General features: G+C 53.0%; 1 protein-coding gene and 1 non-coding gene across 2 annotated transcripts; one reads left to right on the top strand and one right to left on the bottom strand.

Annotated features, from left to right (window-relative positions):
- Positions 1–3,478: 3,478 nt before the first annotated feature.
- Positions 3,479–3,550, bottom strand: TRNAE-UUC (transfer RNA glutamic acid (anticodon UUC)). The gene has a single exon. It is a non-coding gene; the product is annotated as a tRNA-Glu (tRNA).
- Positions 3,551–4,003: 453 nt separating this feature from the next.
- On the top strand, positions 4,004–13,975 carry LOC106853745 (ras-related GTP-binding protein A). Its single transcript, XM_014877192.2, has 10 exons — positions 4,004–4,126; positions 4,572–4,605; positions 6,557–6,656; positions 7,608–7,674; positions 8,188–8,410; positions 8,829–8,924; positions 9,640–9,762; positions 11,519–11,610; positions 12,379–12,494; positions 13,505–13,975. Exons 2-10 carry the CDS (start codon positions 4,579–4,581, stop codon positions 13,600–13,602), a joined length of 942 nt encoding a protein of 313 aa, XP_014732678.1. The 5' UTR covers positions 4,004–4,126; positions 4,572–4,578; the 3' UTR covers positions 13,603–13,975.
- Positions 13,976–14,203: the final 228 nt, after the last annotated feature.

Genomic DNA, 14,203 nt, shown 5'->3' on the forward strand with positions numbered 1-14,203 from the left:
TCTGCAGCCTTCAAAGAGGGAGATAAGACACGAATGTTGTAGGAAACGAGGATAATTAAGGTTTGAGGACACAGCAGAGGCACTCCCGGCTTTCCACATGGGATTAGAAGGGAATTTCCGTGTGCTGCTGGAGGCTCCCTCCTGTGCACACTGCTCTGATCATTCCCTGATTCCCTCCTTTTCCCCTGCACTGCTTGGTCACTTGGAATTACTGCAGGACGAGACGTGGAACAGCTGAAAAGGGGATTCCTGTCAGCCTGGGCTCTGTGACATCCACATGTTCCTAGGGAATGTCACCCTGGGACAGTGGAAGGGCTAGAACTGCATGAGCTTTAAGGTCCTTCCAACCCAAACCAGTCTGGGATTCTTTAATTAATGATTTTGTGCTAATTGCCCACAGCAGCACTGGCACAAAGACTTCACCCCCTCATCCCACCTCACCTCCTTCAGAAGATTTTACTGATTTTTGGGGCTTTGGAAGGACTGAATCCTACACACAGGACACCGGATTTAAATAACATTTATTGATCCTTTGTAGTCAGGGTGGGGCCAGGGAGACAAAGGAAGGCCAGGCTGGCAATTTCTCCTGATTTAAAATCGCCCAAAGGTCTAAAGGTGCCTCATTTCCCTTGGCAAGGGTAGGTGGCAACGCTGATAGCCCTTAAACACATTCCAGCGCTTTTTGTGGCTCCCTGTTCCATCAAAGAAATGAAAATGTTCAGTGTGTGAAGAAAACCCTGCAGAGTTGTCAGGGAGAGCCTTGGCACAGAGAGTTGTGGCATTTGCTGAGCACTGAGTACAACTTTAATCAGAAGCCCAGGCTGCTTTTTGGACACCTTTCACACAAAATGTTTCGGTCTTCGAGTTTAGGCAGCTCAGTTTGGGGTTTTTTCTCCTTGACAGTGAAATTCTGTGGGGTCACTGATTTATTTCAGAGCAGCACTGAAAAGCCAATGAAACAATACCTGGTGATGGAGCTATTTTTTGTCTGAAAAAAAATCAGGATATTTTTGGGAGTGAGCACAACTTCCTGCCTGCTTTCCTGTGCTGATGCCTTTATCTTTTTATCTCTGTGCAAACAGCCCTAAATCCCAAATCCAGGGCAAGGAAGGAGTGGAGCTCCACCTCCTTCAGCTTTTTGTGGTTTGCCACAGTGCTAAAAGCAGGAGTTTGAAGTGCTCAGTGCTTGTCTGGGGCTGCAGTCGGCTCCTGGAGCGTGGGGTCACCTCTGCACAGCCCCTGAGCTGCACTTTTTACAGCTTTTGGGTCTTTCAGCGAAAATTTGGCCGATAAAAGTTCAAAAATGAACAGCTTGAGTGGAGAGGATCTGTGAGCAGGAGGCTCGTGCTGAACAGGGCCAGCTCAGAGCAGCTGCTGGCAGCAAGTGAATGTTGGCATTGTGCAGCTCAGAAACTCGGCTCCAAAATTGGAGACAAGTTGTTCTCCTACGAGAACACCAGGGAATTAGATTTTGTCAGAATATTCTGACTTTGGACCATTTTCTTCAAAAATCTGCTTTAAAAATAGAGGAGAGGTCCAGAAGGAAGGGGGGTGGGAGAGAAAAAAAACCCAAAACCATTCTCTTCCCACTTCACAGCTAATCAGATTTGACTTTTTTTTTTTCTGTTTAATTGGGATATCTGAGAGTTCAGCAAGAGGAACAAAGAGGTGAAATGGCTCCAAATTCTTGTGGACCTTGGCCCAGTTTTAGGGGACACAAAGTCATTGTCACAGCTGCTCCTGGGATTTGTTTTGTGTGAATATAAAATGAACACACCCAGAGTCAAGAACTCTGCAATTTGAGGTTCAGGGTATGACAAGGATATTTAAAATGTAAATAGAAAATATTTGATAAATACCAAAAGGAATGGGGGGGTGGAGAAGGAGAAATCTAAACTCATTTTTATGTCTGTGTTGGCTTTAAAAGCTTGAAGGAATGAGGGGAGAAAAAATCTTCAAAAAACTTCAAAACCTGGAATCGTGCATTTGGCACCCATTAAACAGGTAAAGGTTGGAGAGGCTGGAATTTCATTGGAGCTGAAACTGCCCAGGGAGGGAGGGAGGGGATGGGGGCCAGAGCTGGGGGAGGGGGTGACAGAGCAATGAGGGGGGACACACGAGGTGACAAGGCTCAGAGAGGACACCCAGGGTGACAAAGCTCAGGGGGGACACCCAAGGTGATGGCTCTAAGGGGACACACGAAGGGATTTGATGGCTCTGAAGGGATGATGGGGCTCAGAGGTGACACCCAAGGTGACAAGGCTCAGGGGGACACCAGAAGCAATGGGGCACAGGGGATACACAAGGTGATGGCTCTAAGGGGACACCTGAGGGATTCATGTCCCTGGGAGGGGACACACAAGGTGACAAAGCTCGGGGGAGACACCCGAGGTGATGATGGCTCTAAGGGGACACTCCAGGTGATGATGGCTCTAAGGGGACACTCCAGGTGATAATGGCTCTAAGGGGACACCCGAGGTGATGATGGCTCTAAGGGGACACCCGAGGTGACCCATGGCTCTAAGGGGACACTCCAGGTGACCCATGGCTCTAAGGGGACACCCGAGGTGACCCATGGCTCTAAGGGGACACTCCAGGTAATCGATGGCTCTAAGGGGACACTCCAGGTGACCCATGGCTCTAAGGGGACACCCGAGGTGACCCATGGCTCTAAGGGGACACTCCAGGTAATCGATGGCTCTAAGGGGACACTCCAGGTGACCCATGGCCCTAAGGGGACACTCCAGGTGATGATGGCCCTAAGGGGACACTCCAGGTGACCCATGGCCCTAAGGGGACACTCCAGGTGATGATGGCTCTAAGGGGACACTCCAGGTGATGATGGCCCTAAGGGGACACTCCAGGTGACCCATGGCCCTAAGGGGACACTCCAGGTGATGATGGCTCTTAGGGGACACTCCAGGTGATGATGGCTCTAAGGGGACACTCCAGGTGATGATGGCCTCGGCTCCGTGGTAGCTGAAGCTCCGGAGCTCCCGGGATCTCTGGAAGCCGGGAAACCCCAGCAGATCTCTCCAGATCTCCGAGTCCCGCAGGTCTGGGGGAGCTCCCCGGAATCCCTTCAGCAATAAATGAGCCCCCACACGTATAAATGTATTTATTATATATGGATTTCTAGATAGGTATTTTCAGCACAATCCTGTTTGCCTTCAGCAAGTCAGGGCGGTTTAAAACACGCCGTGGGACACAAGCAGGAATTTCCTTGCTTGGGTTAGAGAAGAAGCCAATTAACAGCATGTTAATTAGCTGCGGGCTCTGTGCTCCAATGCACTTGAAAATTTAAACTAAGTGGGAGGCTGCGTTTGCAGTGGCAAAGCGCTTCAGGAGGCTCCTGGCGCCGAAAAAATTTATTACAGAGGTGCAAAAAAACAAAGCCCGGAGGAGTTTTGGGGGAGAATGTGGGGAAAAATGGGAAAAGAGAGCGAGGATTTTCCTGTCGGGCAGGAAAAGGTGAAACTTCCCATACCGGGAGTCGAACCCGGGCCGCCTGGGTGAAAACCAGGAATCCTAACCGCTAGACCATATGGGAGGCGCTGGGAGAGCAGCCGCCCGCGCGCCCCAAAGCCTCAGTGCCCGCCCCGCTGATGGCCGGGCCGGCTCTGCCGTTCCTTGGGAGTCACCGGGAATCACCGGGGTTTAGTGGAAATATCCGGGACTCACCGGGAATCCCCCGAAAAACGCCCCCGGCCTTGCCAGGAAGGCGCTGCCCTCACCCAACATGGCGGGCGGGGCTTCGCCCGCGTCACGTGACGCCGAGGGGGCGGGGGCGCGCGCGCCGGGGGCGGGCGGGGCGCGCGCGCGCTCACGTGACCGGCGGCGGCCGCCGAGCGCTGGGTCCCGTGAGCGCGGGGGGCGGGACGGGGGCACCGCCACAGCCCCGGGACAGGCCCGGGACAGCCCCGGGACAGGCCCGGCCACCGCCCCGGCCCCGCCGAGCCGGGCACCGCCACCGCCCCCAGCCGCCCGGCCTGCCGGGGCTCGCACCGGCAGCGCCCCCCGAGCCACCGGGCTCGCACCGGCAGCGCCCCCCGAGCCGCCGGAGCCACCGGGGGTCCCACCGGCATCGCCCCCCGAGCCGGCCCCGAGCCGCCCATCGCCGCCGGAGGTAGCGGGGCAAGGCCCGGCCCGGGGGGCGCGGGCGCTGCGGGGCCCGGCGGGGCCGGGGGCGGCTGCGGGACATCCCGGGGGATCGCGGGGAAGGGACTGCGGGACATCCCGGGATAATCCCGGGGATGGGGCTGCGGGACATCCCGGGGGAATCCTGGGGATGGGGCTGCGGGACATCCCGGGGGAATGGAAGGACATCCCGGGAAGAAGGGGTTACGGGACATCCAGAGGAAAGGGAATGCGGAACATCCCGGGGAAGGGGCTGTACGGGACTCCCGGCCCGGCCACAGCGGGAGTTCCCCATGGCCCGGAGCAGGGGAAGAGGAACTGGGGCTGTGTCAGCGCTTCCCCAGTACCGGGGGTGGGATTGGGATGGGATTGGGATTGGGATTGGAGCCTGTGCGTGTGGAAAGCAGCGATCCAAGGTGAGCTTCTCTCGGCAGGTGTGTGATGCCAAGCACAGCCATGAAGAAAAAGGTAAGGACGGGAGGAGGATCCTGTGTTTTCCTTCCCCATCCCCATCCATGAACACCCTTTGTTGTATCCATGGTCCCTCGGAAGCCTCTGGGGGTCAGCGCTGCATCCTCTGCTGGAAGTGCCAGGCGTTAAAACCGGGTTTAATCCCGGCCTGGGCCTGGGCTGCCTTCGTGAAGAGCCTTCCCCAGCAGTTGCTGTTGCAAAACTGCAAAACCCTGTGCAAAACCCTCCGTGCTCAGGCAGGAGGATCTGCTCGAGCCCTTCCCTGTCCCTGGGGCACCCTCCTGTCCCAGGAGCCCCGGATTCCCTCAGGGTTCCCGGGAGGATGAAATTGAATTCGTGGGGAAGGAGCAGCGGCTCTGGGAATGCAGGGCTGGGTGTATCCCAGCAGGAGCACATCCAGAGCTCTTAAAGGAATCTCTGGCTGCTTTTCCACGCTGAGGTGGGATTGGGTTCCCTGCCCGGCTCTCTGTGCTGTCTCTGACCCCTTTGCAAGGCCTCTGCAGCCAAACTTTGGGAATTGGGGCTGGTTTGGGCCGTGCCTCAGAGTGGCATCGAGTTTCTGTTTGGGATTTTGTGCTGGTGCTGTGAAATAAGAGCTTGGCTGTTCTCTGGGATCAGCTCAGGGGACAGGGCAGCATCCTGGGGTGGCCTCCCCAGCCCTCCTGGGTGTGGAACAGCCAAGGATCACTCCTTGTTGCCAAATCCTGGAGCCTTTGGACAGCTTCCCTCTGGCCAGGGTGCTCCCAGCCCGGAGCTGCTGCAGCATTGGGGAATTCTGCCTTGGTTTTATCCCCAGGCTGTGGCAGCTCCTGCCCTGCTGTCCCAGGGTGAGGGTGGGAGGGAGCTGGGCTGTTCTCCTGAAATCCCTCCTGGATGGGAGTCTTGCAGGGCTGCTGCCAAAAGCTGGGTTTGGAACCTGTTGAACAGCTGGGTTTTGTGAGCGAGGCTGTGTTGGCTGCTGCCGATGGGTTTGTTTTGTTTAATTTTTATTTTTAGATCACAATGTAAAGCCTTGCCTGGTGTGACTGTCTCCCCTCGTCCTCACCCCCAGCATTCCCTGTTTTTTGGCTGCCTCTCCTTTCCCCTGAGGTCTGCAGGGATGGGACATCATGAGCCAAGAGTCTCCTCTGGAGAGCCACAGAGTCTCCCCTGCTCTGGGGACTCTGACCTGAGCTGTCTCATCTGCTTTTCCCTTTTTTTTTTGTCTTCTGGCACCTGAAACTGGGAATATCCCTGGTATTTGGGGAGAAGAGAACCAGTTATGTTGTGGGAAGAGCAGTACTAGAGGATTTTTAAGGTCCCTCCCGGCCCTGTCTGGTTAGGACAGAGTGTTTGGGGTGCAAAATCAGGGGTTTCTGATCTGGAGGGGTTGAGACAAAGCTGTTCCTCGTCTTTAAAGTCCTTTGGTGCCACTAAAGCCATCAGGTGGCAGGGGCTGGGAATTCCCCAAGTCCTTTCCATGGTTTTTGAGAAAAGCGTTGGATCTGACCATGGCCCAGTGACCAAGGACAGCAGGGTTGGGATCCCCAGGGACAGGAGGATTTGGGATCCCCAAGGACAGCAGGGTTGGGATCCCCAGGGACAGCAGGATTTGGGGTCACCAAGGACAGCAGGGTTGGGATCCCCAAGGACAGCAGGATTTGGGGTCACCAAGGACAGCAGGGTTGGGATCCCCAGGGACAGCAGGATTTGGGATCACCAGGGACAGGAGGATTTGGGATCCCCAAGGACAGCAGGGTTGGGATCTCCAAGGACAGCAGGATTTGGGATCACCAGGGACAGCAGGATTTGGGATGTCTGTCCTGCTCCCCACATGCTCCTCTCTGCCTCTCCCCTGGTGCATTCCCAGCTGGAATTTGTCCCTCCTGTGTTCAGTGGCAGCTGCAGGGAGCTGGGAAGGGCTCTGTGCTCTGTGGGAACTCATTTTTCCTGCTTTCCCTGTCTGCAGGTGCTGCTGATGGGTAAAAGTGGCTCTGGGAAGACCAGCATGAGATCCATTATCTTTGCCAACTACATCGCCCGGGACACGCGGCGCCTGGGGGCCACCAGTAAGGACTTCCCGGCCCAATTCCCAGATCCCAGAGTTCCGAGCCCTTCATTAGAGGGGCGGGGCCGTTCCCTGCAGCCATCCCGGCCTCGGGTGTGTCCCTGCAGGTCCTCCCTGCTGCCACACCCTGCTGGCAGCCTCGGGATCAGCCGGGGACAGGCAGGAAGTGGAGGGAAGGGAAAGGCAGCCCTGGGATCGGCTTTGCTGCTTTATGGTTCAGCTTTTATCCCTAACTCCCTTTTTTTGGGATCAGGAAGCAGCCTTTGGTGCAGCCACACCTGTCAGAGCCTCCTCTGTGTTGGTGGAACATTCCTGCTGTATCCAGGGATCCTGCAATGCCCTCCTGGTTTTGGCAGGGTGATGCACTGGATTTAATGAATGCCTTTCCTTTTTCCCTTTCCAAAGCTTTTGTTGGGAAAGAGCAAGAAGTGATTCCTCTGGAAGTAGGGGATGAGTTGTTGGGATCTGGTGCTTCCCACTGGGAAGGGTCTGGGAGGATTTAATGTCAGGGATTGCTGTAATTTTCCTCTTTGCCATAAATCCTGAAGTTTACATTCCCTGTGTTCCTGCTTTGTTTATAAGGATGGCTTCAAGCCCTGCAGAGTCATTCCTACAATATCCCAGGAATCAGGAATGTGTGATTGAAGGGGAACACTTGCTGCCCTTCTCAGGAGAGCAGTGAGGCCTGAATTCCTCTGGGAAATGATGTTTTGGTGGGATTTTACAAACTGGGGCTGCTTTGTGAGGAATGCCCTGGATCCCTGGAAGTGCCCAAGGCCAGGCTGGAGGAGGCTTGGAGCAGCCTGGGATAGTGGAAGGTGGCAGGGGCTGGAATGAGGGCTTTAATCCCTTCCAAGCCAAACCATTCCATAGTTTTGTGCTGATTTCCATGATTTTTGGCTCTGCCCTGGGTGTGGGGTGCAGTCAGTGAATTCCTGCTGTCTCTTTGCAGTTGATGTGGAGCATTCCCACGTCAGATTCCTGGGAAACCTGGTGTTGAACCTGTGGGACTGTGGAGGGTAGGTACTGATTATTCCAGATTTTGGGAGAGGCTGTGGGGAATCAGGGATGGATCAGAGTGGATTCTCCTGGCCCTGGCATGAGGTGGTGCTGAGGAAATTCCCTTCTCCTGCTGGAATTGCTCATCTCCACTCAATCCAGGTGGGATTTGTGCAGAGAGGCCGTGCTGGAGGCTGATGCTGTGGCTCCTGGATGCAGCTTTTTTCAAGGAATGCTGTCCCCTCCTCAGCTCCATCATCCCAGCCAGAGTTAAAGGAGATTTAAATCCTAGGATTTAAGGCTGAACTGATGTTCCTGCTGCTGTGGGGTTTCACAAACAGCTCCTTAAAGCCAGAAGCAGCAGGACACGAGGGAAGCTTCAGCTTCCTGTGGGTCTGGCGGTGCTGCTGCTCTCCAGGAGCATCCAGCTTTCCTTGGGAACGCTCAGGGCATGCAGCTCCAGCATTCCAAATTCCAAATTCCAAAGGGAATTCTGCTCTAAAGGGAATCTCTCTCCCTCTCTGCCCCCTCAGGCAGGACACCTTCATGGAGAATTACTTCACCAGCCAGAGGGACAACATCTTCCGCAATGTGGAGGTGCTGATCTACGTGTTTGATGTGGAGAGCAGGGAGCTGGAGAAGGACATGCACTACTACCAGTCCTGCCTGGAGGCCATTCTGCAGAACTCCCCTGATGCCAAAATCTTCTGCCTGGTGCACAAGATGGACTTGGTGCAGGAGGACCAGCGGGATCTGGTGAGGAGCTGGTGCTTGCCATGGAAATGAATCCCTTGTGCCATGTGGGTCACAGCTCAGGGCTGTTCCTCGAAGGCTTTCTCAGATGTTCTCTGAGCTTTTCCTGCCTTTTTTTTTTTTTTGAAGTGTGTCATCCTAGAATCCAGTGGAGAGCAGATTTTTAAGGACAAAAAAAAAAAAACCTTTTCTGCCTGGTTCCAGAGCTCCCAGCACACCTCAGCTCCTTCCAACCCAAACAATTCTGGGATTCTGCAGCAAGACATCCCTGGCCCTGCTGCTCCCTGGGAGGCTTCCTGGCCATTCATTCCCCTGCTGGATCCCAGAGATCCGTGTGAAACACATGCCATAAATCCATACAGCAGCCACAGCACGGGCAGGAATGTTTCCACTCAATCCCTAAACTCTCTTTGTTCCCCAGATTTTCAAGGAGCGTGAGGAAGACTTGAAGCGCCTTTCCCGGCCCTTGGAATGTGTTTGTTTTAGAACTTCCATCTGGGACGAGACACTTTACAAGGTTGGTGCAGTTTCCTCTCCACATCTGCCTTCCCACTTGGAGCAAGAGCAGGAGGAGGATCCCTGCAGCTGCTGCAAGCCAAATGAGTCCTGGGTTTAATTAATTAATTTTGAAAAGTGTGGTAAATATCAGGAATTTGGCAGACAGGCATCCCAAATGTCCCCCTGGATCTTGGGAAAGGTGAGGTTGGGCACTGCCCCACAGCTGGGCAGGGAGGGGAGGCTGAGCTTGGAAAATCCGAGTGTGGATGAGCACAGATGTTGATCCCAGCACCCCCAGCCCCTCCTGGGCTTGTTCCTGGTCTTTTGGGATGAGGTGGGACTTTGTTTGCATCAGGGATCAGCTGCCAAGTGTCCATCTGCATGCTGACCTTGCTCAGGATTAAAAATCTCTGGAAACTCGAGTGGGAGAAGGAGACAGAAGCATTCCCAAGTTAAACCAGGGATGACTGAAGTCTCTTCAGAGACTCAGAGAAACTCAGAGTTTCTGTAGTTTTTGTAGTTTCTCTGCCTGCTGGAGAAGAACTGGAGCCAGGGAAGGAACTCCTCAGGTCTGGGCTCCCTCTGGGACCCGGGCACGGAGAGGGGGAGAAACTTCTCAGCCTTGCCCAGGCTGTCAGCACCCAGAAGTGCCAAAAATCCCTGTGGGAGCAGATTGCCCAGAGAGGCTGAGGAGGAGAGGAGCTGATGGCACCTTTCTGTGTCTCCATGGCCAGGCCTGGTCCAGCATTGTCTATCAGCTCATCCCCAACGTGCAGCAGCTGGAGATGAACCTGAGGAACTTTGCTCAGATCATCGAGGCAGACGAGGTGCTGCTGTTTGAGAGAGCCACGTTCCTGGTGAGTTCCTGGGATGGATTCCCTGGATGGAGCCTCCCTTTCCCTCCCCTCTGCTCTGGAGCCAGGCTGGGAAAGCTGGGAAAAGGATCCAGGGAGAGCTCAGGGTCTAAAGGGGCTCCAGCAGAGCTGGAGAGACAAGGGATGGAGGGACAGGACACAGGGAATGGCTCCCACTGCCCCAGGGCACGGCTGGATGGGATTTTGGGATTTGGGAATTCCTGGCTGGGCTGGAATTCCCAGATTTGCTGCCCCTGGATCCCTGGCAGTGCCCAAGGCCAGGCTGGAGCAGCCTGGGACAGGGTGGAAGGTGTCAGGTTGGAACTGGATGAGCTTTGAGGTCCTTCCAAGCCAAACCATTGTGGGATTCCATGGAAGTTGCCCTGATCCACGTTTTGGGATTCTGAAAGCAGCCACTGTGGCCCATAGGACCATCCCAAAATTCCCCCCTGCAGCAGATGAGCTGAGGTTTGGTTGGGGTTTCCTCCTGCAGGCTCTGGGAGTGTTTCATGTCCCCATTGTGGTGGGACTGCCCTGAGAATCCCTCCCTGCACAGGGCGGGAACCTTTTGTAGCTTCAGAACCAAACTTTTCACTTCCTCCTGCTGGGCCTGATTTCCTGGGAGTTTTGGGTGTTCTGGAAATGCAGAGCATGGCTGGAGGATCAGCCATGGGTTTGTGATGATTTTCCAGGTCCTTGTGCTGGATAAAACCACACTTGGTGCTTGTCCCTGTTCCTGATTGCTGGGCTGGAATCACCAAACTGGATTTTGATTTGTCCTTGTTCCTTATTGCTGGACTTTGCACCAAACTCTTGCTGAGCTGAGGGAAATATTTGAATTTTTTGGAGTGTTTTCCTTGCTGGTGATTTGGAAAGGATGGAGGGAATTTGGGAAAGGAGCCATGACTTTTATTCCCCCTTAAACTATCAGAAACAAACACTTGCCATGCCTGGCAAGTTCTGCTTTTGGACCTTTTGGAGATAATAAAGAGTTCCACCTTGGGGTGTGTGACAGTGTGATTGTTACAAGGACATTTTTAACTGAAAGAAATTATCTTTGCTACAAAAATTCTGTGCTTAATTTAAGTGTAATGGTGACTTCTTAAAAAAACCCTCCTTTTTTTTTTTCATATATTTAAACATTCCCAGGACTCTCTTCTCTTGAAGGGAAATCTTCCTTTGAAAATCTCTTTGGGAAATCTTCCTCTGAAAACTTTATTCTGAAATTGTGTTTAAATTGTAGTGAAAAAAGCTCATCTGGGAAGTTTAGGAAGGAAACTGAACACTGGGAATTGCAAGTCTTGAATGTGGCTGAAGCTGTGCTTGTGGGAATAATTGGGCAAGTTTAAAAAGTGATGGTTAAGGGAAAAAAGAGGAAAAAAAAACCCTAAATAACCTGTTAAATGGAGGGAAAATCTATCACAGCACTTAGCCCATTCCTGAGGTCATGGACACATTTTTTTCCTCTGTTTCCACCTGTGTTTGGATCAGGATGGAGACATTTTTTTCCTCTCTTTCCACCTGTTTTTGGATCAATATTTAAGTTGCTGCTGAGGTGAAGCCCTCGGGGGACAGTGGTGGCACCTGGCAGATCTGTGCCATCCTTCCTGTGCTGATCCTGTCACTGAATTTCTCCAGAAAACCCCACAGGGATTGCTGTGAACAATTCCCAAAATCCAATCAGGCAAAGGGAATCCCTGTCCAGCCTTTCCCAGAATTGCTGGGCTGGAATCCCTGACTGGCTGTGCCCTTTCTCCAGGTGATTTCCCACTATCAGTGCAAGGAGCAGAGGGATGTGCACAGGTTTGAGAAGATCAGCAACATCATCAAACAGTTCAAGCTGAGCTGCAGGTGAGCTGCTCCCATCAGCACTGGGGAAATCAGGGAATTTCCTGAGAATCCCAGTTTGGCTCCTCAGCAGCTGGAATGCCAGGGTGGAATATTGCTGGAGCACAAATCATGAAATGGTCATTTTACCTCTCTGGTGAGAGAGGTTTGATGCTGTTTTATTCCAGCTCCTTCTCCTGGATCAAGGCAGAGGAATTCCAGGGCTGAACTGATCAAAAGTGTTTTTCTTGCAAACTGGGAATGGCAGCTGGAGTGTTCTGGGCCTCAGGGCTTGCAGGGCTGTTTATCCCTATTTTCAGTGGAAAAATGGGAAGCTTGGCTTTGCACAGCCCCCCTCAGGTTCATCCTGAGGGTGTGTGGAGCTGGATAGGATGGAGAAGTTTCTGGAGGGGGGTTACAGATGTTCTGATGTCTCCAGCTGTTCCCATTTTATGTTTATTTCTGCTGCTCATCCACAGTGTCCAGCTGGGAATGGCTGAGCTGGTGTCCATGGGGAGCAGGCCTGCTCAGGGGGGTTGTGTCTGGAATTTCCTTCATTCAATGCACAATCAGCTGATATTGTTCTCATTTAGCCCAAAACTGAGGAATTTTGCCTTTAAAACCAAGGCCAGCCAAAACCCTGCTGTAACCACACCTTGCCAAGTGGGAATTCCAGCTCCTCCTTGTTCCCAACAGCTCAGGGATTTTGGCCATGTGGGCACAAAAGCTCTTCATTCACTCTTTTTTTTTTTTTTTTTTTTTTTTTTCCCTTTTTTTTCCCTTGTTTTCCAGTAAGCTGGCAGCTTCTTTCCAGAGCATGGAGGTCAGGAACTCCAACTTTGCTGCTTTTATTGACATCTTCACATCCAACACCTACGTGATGGTGGTCATGTCAGACCCCTCCATACGTAAGTCAGAGCCAAGAGAAACCTGCTTGGGCCAAAAAAAAAAAAAAAAACCAAACCAGAAAAACCTCAAAAAACTTGAAATTATCCAGATCAAACCGTTTTTCTGTTGGAAAAGGTTTTTAATTATGGAAGTGATGGAGAGAAGGGGATTGAGGGTGAGCAGGACCCTGCAGAGGTGGTGGCACAGGGAGCCACCAAACCAGACCTGGCTGAGCAGGTCATGCCTAAAACCTATTTTGGGCAGCTGGGAGCTGGCAGCCCTGGTGATTTTTGGGGAGGAAGCAGAGCTGGCTCATGTTTGGGTGTTGCTCTGGCTGCCTGGGCTGTCTGGGGTGGACAGGCTCTAATTTTAGCAGCATCTATTTATCCCAAGGAGGAGCTGCAGCAGAGCCAGCCCCTGGGAGCAGATCCCTGTTTACACAGCTCTTGGAATTCCTGCTGGGAGCTCAGGGGCTCCAGGGACACTGCCCAGGGCTCCTGGGGCCTGCTGCTGTGGTTTCCCTGCCCTCCTCACTTGGGGAATTGGGGACAGTGTGGGAGGGAGGCACCAGCTGGGCATTGCTCTGGGATGAGCAGTTCTCCCTGGGAGAGGCTGTTCCTCATGTTCTGGGATCAGCAACAGCCCTGACCTTCCCACATTAAATTTTGCTCAGACCATTTCATGCTGAATTTTGCCCAGACCTTCCCATGCTTATTAATTTTTACCCATCCCACATTAAATTTTACCCAGACCTTCCCACGTTAAATTTTGCCCAGACCATCCCAGATCAAATTTTTCCCAGATCTTCCCCCCATTAAATTCTACCCAGATCATCCCAGATTACATTTTACCCATCCCTTCCCACCCTAAATTTTCCCCAGCCCATCCCAGTGTGTGTTTTGCCTGGCTGGGGAGCAGCAGGGTGCTCCCAGCCCCTCCTGGAGCTGTTGAAGCCAGGCAGCCCTGAGGACGTGGTGATTCTCACCCTTTTGCACTTGTTTTTATCTCCCCTGTCCCTTTTCTGTCGCAGCTTCCGCGGCCACGCTGATCAACATCCGGAACGCCAGGAAACACTTTGAGAAGCTGGAGAGGGTGGATGGACCAAAGCACAGCCTGCTCATGCGCTGATCCCAGGCACTGGGGCTTCGGGGGGAGAAAAAACACATCGGGACTGCTTCTTTTTAGGAGAATCTAACACTGTCCATGTCTTTGTTGGGCTTTGAAATGAGTGTGCTGCTTGTTTTTTCTCCTTGTCACGTTGGACACTAGAGCTGGATGTGCTGAGGACCTTCCTGGAATTCCCTGGCTCGGGAAGGTGGGGAAGGAGGCAGGACAGAGGTGATGTACCCACAGAGGCTGCGGCAGAGCCCTCGTGGATTTGTTGCTGCCAGGTGATGGGATATTTACAGTTTCCTTGGATGGTTGCTAGAATAAGTTTATAAATTTCTCCTCGTCTTCGGTCATGGAAATAAATTTTTGCTACCAGGGATTTGAGATCCGAGAGCTTTGCAAAGTGGGTTTGCTTTGTCCCAAATGCCGAGGCAGCTTTGGGCAGCAGAGCCGTAGGAGCTGCACGGCTCCATTCCTGGTTTTGGGGGGGGATTTGGCTGAAAGCCATTGCAGAGTTTCACTGAGAATCGCTTGGCAGCATCTCCCTCCCTTTTTTACTCTCTGTCTGCATCAAATTGCTGTGTAAAAAAGGGTGGGGTGCTTCCTGTATCCCTGCCCA

Source organism: Sturnus vulgaris, chromosome 14 (assembly GCF_052056855.1).
Source record: "Sturnus vulgaris isolate bStuVul1 chromosome 14, bStuVul1.hap1, whole genome shotgun sequence".
NCBI lineage: Eukaryota > Metazoa > Chordata > Aves > Passeriformes > Sturnidae > Sturnus > Sturnus vulgaris.

Coding starts and splice junctions, on each gene's coding strand:
- LOC106853745 (XM_014877192.2), top strand. CDS start 4,579: ATGCCAAGCACAGCCATGAAGAAAAAG. Junction 7,675..8,187: donor AACCTGTGGGACTGTGGAGG/GTAGGTACTGAT, acceptor CTGCCCCCTCAG/GCAGGACACCTTCATGGAGA. Junction 8,411..8,828: donor AGGAGGACCAGCGGGATCTG/GTGAGGAGCTGG, acceptor TTTGTTCCCCAG/ATTTTCAAGGAGCGTGAGGA.